General features: G+C 37.7%; 1 protein-coding gene across 3 annotated transcripts in view; it reads right to left on the bottom strand.

The window, feature by feature from the left end:
* Window positions 1-187: 187 nt before the first annotated feature.
* The window catches only part of LOC127938682 (unconventional myosin-VI), a 47601-nt gene continuing 36189 nt past the window's right edge, over window positions 188-11599 (bottom strand). The window contains exons 18-34 of one of the 3 annotated variants that reach the window (XM_052535485.1): window positions 11158-11328; window positions 8982-9020; window positions 8791-8884; window positions 7708-7838; window positions 7524-7601; window positions 7043-7172; window positions 6859-6949; window positions 6383-6533; window positions 6081-6289; window positions 5231-5309; window positions 4563-4723; window positions 3625-3660; window positions 3238-3288; window positions 2719-2822; window positions 2133-2264; window positions 1393-1611; window positions 188-899 (exon numbers count right to left, since the gene is read on the bottom strand). In XM_052535485.1, the coding sequence (XP_052391445.1) occupies window positions 700-899; window positions 1393-1611; window positions 2133-2264; window positions 2719-2822; window positions 3238-3288; window positions 3625-3660; window positions 4563-4723; window positions 5231-5309; window positions 6081-6289; window positions 6383-6533; window positions 6859-6949; window positions 7043-7172; window positions 7524-7601; window positions 7708-7838; window positions 8791-8884; window positions 8982-9020; window positions 11158-11328 (2076 nt within the window). In that variant the 3' untranslated portion in view covers window positions 188-699. The remainder of the gene's footprint in view (window positions 900-1392; window positions 1612-2132; window positions 2265-2718; window positions 2823-3237; window positions 3289-3624; window positions 3661-4562; window positions 4724-5230; window positions 5310-6080; window positions 6290-6382; window positions 6534-6858; window positions 6950-7042; window positions 7173-7523; window positions 7602-7707; window positions 7839-8790; window positions 8885-8981; window positions 9021-11157; window positions 11329-11599) is intronic. The other 2 variants (XM_052535486.1, XM_052535487.1) reach the window with 2 other exon arrangements.

Below are 11599 nucleotides of genomic sequence, written 5' to 3'. Positions count from 1 at the left end.
CAATGTATTTTTGGCTATTGCTATAAATATACCCCAGTGATTTAAGACTGCTTTTGAGCTCCAGGGACACATATTTGGTCTGTTATCACAGTTACAAACCATGCCTTGTGTATATGCATAATCATCATCAGATTTAGTGTCACAGCATTAGGACAATAACTATGACAAGAAGGACTGAACCACAATATTAAAATCATTATTTTTTTATTAAACGTTTTTCATTCAGAGACATAATTTAGTTGTCATTACTTACCAGAGTTATTGTATTGTAGCTTTTGTAAATACTTTATGCAAGCAGTTAAACTCACAGTGAATAACAAAACTCAGAATAGAGTAAAGTGCTGAACAATATCAGTTTTTCCATCAAGAGGATCTTGATTTCAGCGTGAGATTGATTCGACTGTTAGGAAGAGACTGGAGAAACACTGCCGGTGGATTACTGATGTTCATCATGTATCATAGCAAAAATATCACATCAAGTCAATTATATTCAAAGGCAGTTACACAGCAATTAAAGATCAATGAGATGATTCGATATTCAAATAAATCCAGAACTAAAGAGCACTTAAAAAGACTAAAATCCAAAGAGAATACTAAAAGATAAAAAAAGAACTAAATGAAAGTCAGTGCTGGTTATGTAGGAGTTGGCAGACTTCCCTTCTGGAACTAGAGCTGTGATGTGTGTGTGTGTGTGTGTGTTTATTTGAGCATGCTCTGCAGCATGGCCGTGGCGTACGTGGGTCGGGCCTGCCTGCTCTCGATGGCGTTTTTAAGGTACTGAATGCCTCCACAGTGTTCCCAGATCTCCTCAAACTGGCGCGGCAGGATCTCAGCGCCACGCTTCCGGGTCAAACCGGTCTCCTCCAGACTCAGCTCACACATCTCCATATCATCCTTCCCTATCAACACAGAAACAGACGACACACATCAGGAACTAAGCTAGGAATCAAGCCATATATCGGCTAATTACACTTGCCAGTATTCACACAATACAAACAAAATACGAAGCAAAATATAAAAAAAGAAAAACGTAATGACTCCTTTTTTGAGCACTGATAATTATTTAGTACTTTTTACCAACAGCACCGATTTCAGCCATTCTGTCTGCAAGTAAAACACTCATAAAAAGATATTTAATCAAATATAATACAGTATAAAAATGAACGACAAACACACACTGCACACTGAAGAACTGCTAGATTTAACTACACATTTCTAAATTTAATATAATATGTTAATACAAAATGTTGAGAATGATCTGAAAGGCTTTCGGCCGTAAAGGTGCGCGTGTAAAATGGTTTGACCCAGAAGTATTAATTTCTCTCAAGAGTAAATGTGATGCTGTGAGAAGCGTGGACGAGAGAAAGAGATGCCGGTGAAAGTGCGTCTGACCTGCCACCAGCAGAATGGGCTGTTTGTCCGGGTGCAGCTCCATCTGTCGGGCGATCCACGGCCCATCAAAGTGTGCGTACCACCACCCTTTCTTCTTGTTGTGAGGGTCTTTGTACTGGTCTCCTGGTCGGATGAAGGGGATGCGAAAGAAGCGCTGCTGTCTGTTGATGAGGGTCTCCTGCTGCTGGGGCTCCACAGACAAGACTGGGTTCTGCTGGGCTGGAGGATCATGGGATCACAACAGTGTTAAAACTGCTCCAAAAACTGCTCCATAGTCTAATGTTTGGCCCCCAACCAGCTTTAGCAAAACTTTCTATTTACAAAAAAATTAAGATAAACTATGATAATTAGAAATGTTTTTTTATTTATTTATTCAAATTTCACAATATAACTATTTTTGGTCAAATAAATGCAGCTTTCCTAAGCATATGATTCTTCTTTCCTAAGCATGAAATACATATTTCAGCTGGTTAGGAAGACAGCAGGGAAAGGATTTTTTTGTTTTGTAAATGTTGTTTTCTATTGGCTTTGTTACGTGAGTGAGTTTTTCTCTCTCGTTGTATTTCATTAGCTTCTTTAGTTGTGTTTTGGGGAGTTAGTCAGCTGTTGGTTTATTTTTTGGCCTTACTCACCTACGAAGCCTTGGCTTCCAATAATGTCAACTATTAAAAAAAACCCACACAAAAAGTTATTTCTGTCTACAGCGTCTCATTTGCATTTCATCTCCAGAGGGATCTTACCATAGTCTGTGACGGCTTTTGGTGCTCTCTGCTCATCCTGAGCGTTGCGTTTCTTGTTCTTTGACTTCCACGTGTGATAGACCTTCAGTCTGCGGTGAAACTCCTCACGACACGCAGCTAACAACTCGATATCTAAAGACAGATTGTGAAAACAGAGAAATAAAACAATCAATACAGAATTAAGTTCATTAATAATAATGTGCAAGTCACAAGACAAAAAAATTTTCAGCAGATTATGTGCTACGTTCCTGTTTCATAAGCATAAAAAAAGGAACCTGGAAATAAATATTGTTAACATTGTTTAAAACAAAGGTCAACTCAAAAATGATCATTTCAGATTTGAAGGTTATTAATCAAATGTAAGCAAATTTGTGCAAGCTTGAGTGCAAACGTGAGACTATGTACTTGACTTTTTATGCTTAAAATATAATTTGTAAAAAGAAAATCTGTATGAAATTGGATAAAAATGCAGATAGAAATAGGACTTTTGACCTGCTGTATGTTGTCAGAAATATAAGAAGAAAAAAACAAACAAATATATTTCATAATCATAAGCATTTCTGAAAACGAGCAAAAGTGTTCTTACCACAGGAAGTATTGATGACGTCCCGTAATTCAGCGTATTTCCACTTGCTGAGTTCATATTTCTTCACATCCGCTTGAGCGTTTGTGGCAGTCACCTGCGGAGCTCTGAATCCACAGAAAACACATAAACAGATCACATTTCCTGCGGATCCCACTCTTTTTTCACAACAAGGATCTCAACTTACCAATGAAGGTGTCAAAAGATCCTTTACACTGCATACAATTAATACAACGGACCAAACTCATGAGTGAATTACTGCTAAATGCAAAAACGTCTCAATTGAATCGAGAAAGACACAACAAACCAATTTCAGAAAAAGAAAAATGGCTCAAATCAGCATTTAATTCAAGTACAAGGAAGGATCATTCTGGATGACTCTGGGTTCATATTGATTAACAAAATATTGAGTGAAATGAGTTTTGTGATTGGACTCATGATTCAGGTTTGAAGCAGGTCATTTTTTTCAGTGGATAATGTTTCGATTTTTGGTTGTGTAGATCTGCAGTGCTAACAACAAACCTTTTTACCCACTGAGCCAGAAGATCAGACATTTCCTTGGCCATTTCCTCCCTAAAGGACAGAATTATTCGACCGTTGCACATGTTAATAAATGATCCTGTCCATTAAACTGCTACATAGCATCTGTTTGGGAGGACATATGTCTGAATGTCAAGCTTTATGGTGACTGTCTGCTGAGACTGGTCCAAACGCCAGCGACCCAAAGACACTGGGAATGATGTTAAACTCTCTACGAAGACTGCAAGCTAGATCCATTTGAAATTCATGACTTTTCCACACAAAGTTCAAGCTTCATGGAAAGTTTACAAAGAGCTGGTTTTAAACTATTCTAAAATGATCAGTAAAGAAGAAAGATTTAAATAGGAGAATAGTGAAAGTGTAACCTACATGGACAAGCTCTTGAGTTTTTGTGGTGGTGCAATACTGTAAAAACAGACAGGAAGAGCATTAAATAGAGAGATGGAGAGACTGATCAAAGTCTCCACCAGTATCTAAAAATATACTCAAAATCCCGCCACCAGCAATGCTTTATAAGATTGTTCCAGGTTCAAGACAGGGGGTCAAATCACGAGGAATTCAATATACAGGACTTTTGGACATATTTGAGTTTACAGTGCTATAAAAATATATAATGTGCTATTTATTAAAATAAAACAAAAAACGTTCTTCATAATATAATATGATACTTTTTCTTTGATGAAAGACAGCATTTATTTGAAATAGGAATCTTTTGTAACATTAAAAATGTCTTTACACTAACTTACGATCAATTTCCATTGATTCTTCAGCAAAGATCTGAATTATTATACTATGAGAAAATGTTTTCTAAGTTGTTATCTACCGTATTTTCCGGACTATAAGTCGCACTTTTTTTCATAGTTTGGCTGGTCCTGCGACTTCTAGTCAGGTGCGACTTATTTATCAAAATTAATTTGACATGAACCGAGAGAAATGAACCAAGAGAAAACATTACCGTCTAATGACGGTAATGTTTTCTCTCGGTTCTTGGTTCTAAATAAATGCGACTTATAGTCCAGTGCGACTTATATATGTTTTTCCCCCTCGTCATGACGTATTTTTGGACTGATGCGACTTATACTCAAAAATACGGTAATTATGATCTGGTTCCATTAGAACTGGATTACAGTAAAGGATTTGTCTTGGTTTTACTCACAGATGCACTGAACCCAGAACATTCCTCGTCTGTGTGACGAGAGACACTCTGATATATGAATGCATGGTATTCAGTATTGATGTGAGATTGCTCTATGGGGCGTGTTCAGCTGTAGGGTGTGCTGGGTAAATATCTGAAGGTATGCAGATACCTGCGCAGTCCTGCTTCCACGGGCATCTCCTCTGGGATGAGCTCGGCCTCGCTCTGGGCGATCCTCAGGGCCAGCTCTCGATCTCGCCGCTCCTGCTCCAGCACGGCCTGCTGGGCCGCCTCCTGCTCCCGCTCCTCCTGCAGCTGCAGCTTCATCTCCTCCTGAAACACACGCCACTAATAAATCTGCTGCTCTATGAGTCTCATTACTGAAGGCCTGGTTACACCAACACAGAGATGCAGCTGGTTCTCACTGCTGATATAGTGCTGTGAGTACAGAAGACATACTGCTGCTGCACAAATAGCATCTACAATAACCCGCAGCAGATCTATACAGGTGGAGCTGGGGAAGGTGGAGGGTTTCAGAGGAGCTCGAAAGCGCAAGTGAATGCTAATCAGCCATTTATATGTAAATGTGAATATCATCAGTTACACTAAGGACCCATCTAGAGTTTCATGACAGAACTTGGTGAAATCGCAAACATGCAAGGCTAAATAATCTTATTCTCATAAGTGCAAAAAGTTATTTTTTTAATAACAGCAATCCAATACAAAGCTGTGATGAAACATTCCTGGCCAGGAAATCTCATCTATTGGCAGGTGTGACTAAAGGTTAATTTCAGAACTTGCTTTAGGGTGAACGTGAAAATGCAGAAGAAATAATGTGACCTGCAGTCTCCTCTCCTCCTCCTCTCTTTTCTTGCGCTCTTCCTCTTCCTGTTTCCTCTTCAACTCCATCTCCGCCTTCCTAAAACAGACAGAGAGCGAGAGAAGCTTCAGCTGGACACAGTAGGGTCAGAATCAGTGCTGTCGAGCCAAGTGAAATGAGTTTTCAGGAAAGAAAGGAAAAAAGAAAGGCAGGACTTGGTTGTGTGCATCTTAGAGATTACGCAAACTAAATGATTGAAGAAGTCCGGCACACGTCACCGGAGAGAAGCCTGACACTTCACGGGGAGACTGATTACAGATTAAAAAATATAAAGAAATAAAAGAAACGTGTCTATATGAACAATACAATCTATTATACACATTTAGAATATTACATTCACGCAAACTTCAACTAAATTCAGATTTTTTCCCCCTCACAATGCACATGTAAACACATTAGCCAGTTGTAACAGCTCATTTACATATAGACGTCTTAAAGGTACAGAAGTCACCAACATTTGACCTGAGAGCTACAGTGAATAGACTTTGGTGAGAGTTTAATGGTGCTTTATGGTCCTCATCCACTTTTATTATATAGAAAATACTGGCTAGTATATGATGAAAAAATAAATAAATCAAATCCAAGTAATCTGGTTTAGGAAAGACATAAAGGTGAAGAAATGATTTCTAGTGTTCCTGTAGCTCAATTGGTAGGGCACTGCGCTATCAAGTGCAAGGTTGGGGGTTCAATTCCCGGGAACACATGACAGGTAAAAATGTATAGCCTGAATGCACTGTAAGTCGCTTTGGATAAAAGTGTCTGCTAAATGCATACATTTAATTTAATTAGTTCATCTGGATGTCTACTCACAGGCGTCTCTCCTCTTCCTCTTGTCTGCGCTTCTGCTCCTCTTCCTCACGCCTCTTCCTCTCTCTCTCCATCTCCTCTTGGATTCGTCTCAGTCGCTCCATCTCCTCCTCCTCCTGCTTCTTCTTCTGCATGACGCTGAGCAGCTGCTGCGAGCGAGTGACCAGGGCCTGGTGCTCGTGGTCGATGTCCACGCGGCTCATCACAGTGCTCTGGAGAGAGAAGACACGTACAGGCTAAAGATCTACAGGCCATTCAGACTCCGCGAGGTTCAGGACAGGACTCTCTCTCTCTCTGATGCACACCTTAATCTTGAATATGTGAGCGCTGATGGAGGAATCCAGTTCCTGCATGTGTTTGCTCATCTCCTGTTTTCCCTCCTTTAGTCCTGACACCACTTCATTCAGCTTCTCCATCCTCTTCTGTAGGTTACATGCCTTCACCAGCCCATCGATCCTAACACACACACACATACACACACGTTTCATCAGGTTTACACGCAGCATCTGTGACACATTGAGGATGTCCACAGAAAATCATGTTCAAATGTCTCATTCGCCAAGGCTATGTTTTTTTAATCGACTGAATTACAGTAAAAACTACAATACTGTGAAACATTATTACAATTTAAAATAGAAAGTGTTATATATTTGCTGATGATCAATGTTGAAAACAGTTTGCTCTGCTAGACTTATAGTACATATATTACTGTAATCACATCACGCATGCCACTATTTTCCATCACTAACAAACACTGGAGAGGAGAGGAAGTGCCGCCCACCGGGGTTTGTGCTTCCTCCTGCACAGCCACATGCGAACGGTCTTCTGCATCTGGATGCACGCTTTGGCTCGGTACAGCATCTTGTTTTTCACTGACAGAGCATCAGATCAACATTAAACGCTGTGGACTTGTGTGTGTTTATAAAGTTCTCTAATTAAAGAGCATCGATCTGTTGGTGACGTACGTTTAATGACGGACAGGGCGCACCACTGCACCTTCTTCCAGCGGCTGCAGATCAGCCATTTATTGACACGCTTCACCAGTTCAGCCAGATGATCAGGATCTGACTTCATGATCTGATCGAACTCCGCAAACTGAGCAACATCAGAGCAGTCAATGAACTTATGATCACACGCCAACAACAATACACTCATCTACCATTCCTACTCTACAAACACAGATAAAGATTTCCAGGATCAATTCAGTCTGAATTAATGAGTCATATCTCATCCCAAAATCAAAAACAAAACAAAACACATTTGGCAGAACAAAAGTTGTGATGATATAAAGATCATTAAGACTTGTGCTGTAAACCATGTAGACATTAGACTTTTCTTTCTTTATCCAAATAATTGATTTTGGGGTAAAATATGACTTGCACATTTATCATCATGAGACAAAAATAAATACTAATAACAACAATTCATATAAGGTATGTACATCACCTTTCCAGGTCTGAAAAAAACTTTTGTCAAACCAAATTTATAATCATTTTCATTCAGGCCGAGAGCTTTGAACAAAGCCTGTTGAGCAGAAAACAAAGAAAAATGTTATTAATACCTAAATAATATTATAGAGGGATAGCAGTAGCACACAGAACAGCATCGTCCTGCACACACACACACACACCTTGCAGAAGAGTCTGGGGTCGAGCCGTGTCAGTTTGGCGGGCATGTACTTCTGGTACAAGTTGTAGAGCTCGTGGAACGGCGCTCGAGAGGGGAAACCGCCCTGCATCAGATCCAGCACTGACACCATCCCTGAACACACACACACACACATACAACAGTACACCGGCCAGTGAGAACGTGAATACACTTAACCCTGAAGACAAGAGAGCTGTTCACATGTAGCAGTCGTCCTGGATGTCAGTTAGATTGTTAAATATAGCATTTTTTGAAATGGAAAAGTTTATGCAAAATACCTCAATATTATTCAAAGGCCCAAACTAAGCAAAAGCATGCTGATGTTGCTACTGTGGACAAAAAGTAAGATCAAATTCTGACAGCATGTAATGTCAATGAATGAGATCTTTATAACAGTCTCTGATGATTACAGTAACAGACTACCTACATACATATCAATAAAGGTTGTCTCTCAATATTATCTCTCTGTAAGACGATATTTAATGCTTATTTTTATGATCAAAGCGCTGCAGTTTTATTATTATGGGGAGGGGGGGTAAAACATATAATGCAATGCAATGCAAAAAGATGACTGAGAGATTATTAAATAAACATTCTTCAAAAACTGAACAGAATAAAAAAAATTATGCATGGGTAATTAAAGTTGTGTTTAAAGTGATCATTTTGAAAAATAAACGGAATAATTTTTTCCCTTATGTTTACTTCAGTATGAAAACCAGAATAGATTTCATGTAAGCCACGATGTGAAGGGCTTTTTACAATTATAAGTTATGATCAGATGACAAAAGCCATGAAGAAGATTGTGTACAACAGCAAATATGATCCAGCAGGCTTCATAGGGATAAATAATGGGCTTGAGCTTCCCTCCATCACCATAACATGATAAATATCACATTCAAATGTGTCATGTTGTCTATTAATTATCATGAGCTCATGAAAGCTGCACTCATAATAAACAGCTACTGAAATAGTTGTAGGTGGATTTACACAAGTCAGGTCTCACTTTGAAAGTGCAAATTAAAATCCTGCAGGAAACGTGTGTGTGTGTGTGTGTGTGTGTGTTAACCTGAGCACTGTAGCTGAGACAGAATCTGAGCGCCCTCAAACTGCTGACTGACCATCTTCAGATTGGGCTTCACACAGCGGACAAAACTTGACCCCTGAAACACACGTGAAGCACAAATCCAAAAAAAAAAAACCAGTTTCAGTGAATGTCTTGGAAACATGTAGCTAAAACTGAACCAAAATCAGACTCACAGTACTGTGCAGCTTTTCCAGAAGAATATTCAGCTGTGTCTGAGAGAGAAAAATACCAGAAATTCAACAACTTCCAGGTATGAAATGTAAGACTTGAAGTCTTTTACAAGTCACATTAATAATACATGTCCATATATCTCAGATTCTTTTACTTAATGAAACATCCAGCTGCAATCCAGGGTGACTGCAAGACATGCTTTACTCCGTGTGAACTGAAAGGGTTTTATGTACTGTACTAATTACTGCGGTCAATCGATTAAATCAATTACTAACTAATCACTTTTTTTCTGAAGTTTACCTATAGTTAACTATAGTTGGCGCAGTTTATAGTTGTCATTTTCCTTTTGTAATTATTTTTCTAGTTGTTATCCATGTTTCATTTCTCAATGACATGCAAGAAAACAACCAAATAAGGGATTTCAAAAAATAAAATAAAAAATATATGCATGCTAAACAATAAATAAATAAATAAACAAACAATCATGAGTGTAGCCTACACATTATAATTATTTGAATAAGCATATTTTCTAAATAATTTCATTAATTTCATTGATTTTTGTCAGGGTTAATCCATTTGACCAATTCAATATTTACCTATTCATAATATATGTGATACTTTACACATTTATATCACTAATATAGCATGCAAATATGTTTATGTAAATGTATATGTCTTGTCCCTTCACTGCAGGACTGCTTGTAGACTACTTATACTAAAACTGCTTAGGTAAGGTACAGTCCACCCAAAAACTGAAATTGTGTCATCATTTAGTTACCCACAAGCACACCTATCAGATTCTTTCTTCTGCTTAACACAAAAGAAGTTATTTTTTAAAAAAGTTTGGTAACCAAACATCGAATGTTCTTCGACTTTAATGCATAATAAATGTGTTTATGAATAAAGATCGATCTGTTGAAAGCAGTTAATCTGAGTTAGATGCTCTCCTCCTGATTAAATCTGACATTGAAGGGGTGAATACAACATAGCTGCCACACATTATCAAGAAAAAAACTAAAACCTGGGGAAAATAAATGCAGAACATGTTCACATAGGACACTCTTAACATGATTATATGCATGAAACCATTCAGAAGAATTTTGGCACAAAATGGATTAATTGCAATTAATCCAACCTAACATTAACAAATTAAAATATAATTAATATTAAAATAATAGTTTAATGGCATCTTTTTTGGGACTGAAGGTGAGTTTCTCTAGGAAATCATTGTTTTCTCGTAATATTGAACCATTGACAATATCCGTTCAATATTACAGTAGAACTGAGAGCTATCATTTTAACATTTATTAGACAAAAAAAAAATTCTAATTTATGTGACCTTAAACCAAACTTCACAAAAACCCATTATAATTTAGCGACCTGTGCCCTTCAGCCAGTAGGAAATATACAAAACTTAATAAAGTTATCAAACACTAAATGAAATATAGATCAATAATCATTAAAGCTACTGATTTCCTGTTTTGTCTTTAGTTCTTTAATGTTTAATCAGGTGTGTTAAATCTTACATACATGCAAAGTTTTTGTTAATCTGAAAAAATTAATAATTGCATGCATTAATGCACCAATTGACAAAATGACAGCACTAGTACTAATACATAAATACATATGATTTACAGGCCTATCAAAATGGATTTCTGATGATACATTATTATATGTTTTTAAAGAAAGATTCACTATACTGAACGTGTGGAATAATGTTCTTAGTCTTTCTTCACGGGACGGCCCAGACAGAAGAGTTTCTGGTGAATTGAATGCTAGATACAGTTTAATTTGTAATCAAAATAAAATATGCACACTTCCATGAACAACATATTACAATACAAACACCATTTACAAAGTAAATACTATCATAATTCATCAACAGTAACCAATTATTCACAGCAGTAGATAATCATTGATGGTGAACGGCTCTGAAACTGTGTGAATGCACAATAGACTTGAATGAGCAGTGCTCTATTAATTTAATTACATAACACTCTTCTAAAGTTTAATAATCTCATTAAGACGTATGCAAACCCTGTTTTTGGGAATGGGAATGGGAATGAAGACCGTTGTTGTACCATTTAACATATATTTTAAAGACTGTGTAAGAAACTGCAGGAACCTTGCTCATTCTCCCCTCATTTAACAGTCAGAGTAAGTGATTTTGAGACTGACCTTGAATTTGTTGCCTACGCTGATGAAGCTCAGTTTGCCGGCCTTCTGCTTGGTGTCTTTGGAGTGGTTTGAGTTCTCGAAGAGCTCTCCGATGAATTTATCCTTCGACTCGCTCACCAGACTCGCCAAGGACATGTGAAGAGCATCGTTATTCTTCTCCACAAACTGAGTCTGATAAAGAAAGGGGAAAATGGTCTAAATCACTTTTTCTGGATTTGAATTTAAGCTTTAGCTCAAAATGTGGCACTTACAGCCATTACAAAACCTTGAATAAATTAACACACAAGAGTTCGTTCATTACAGTGAATTTGGGGATTTCTGGAGAATGCATAAAATTGAATTATTGTAAAACATGGTTTGCCTTGTTGAGATTATTGTCTCTGAACTGTTAAAACCCCTTGTTGGATACAAAATCTACCAACATTCGTGCCTATTTGCACTT

Source organism: Carassius gibelio, chromosome A20 (assembly GCF_023724105.1).
Source record: "Carassius gibelio isolate Cgi1373 ecotype wild population from Czech Republic chromosome A20, carGib1.2-hapl.c, whole genome shotgun sequence".
NCBI lineage: Eukaryota > Metazoa > Chordata > Actinopteri > Cypriniformes > Cyprinidae > Carassius > Carassius gibelio.
The sequence above is the reverse complement of the archived record's forward strand: the minus strand, read 5'-3'. Positions and strand labels throughout refer to the sequence as shown.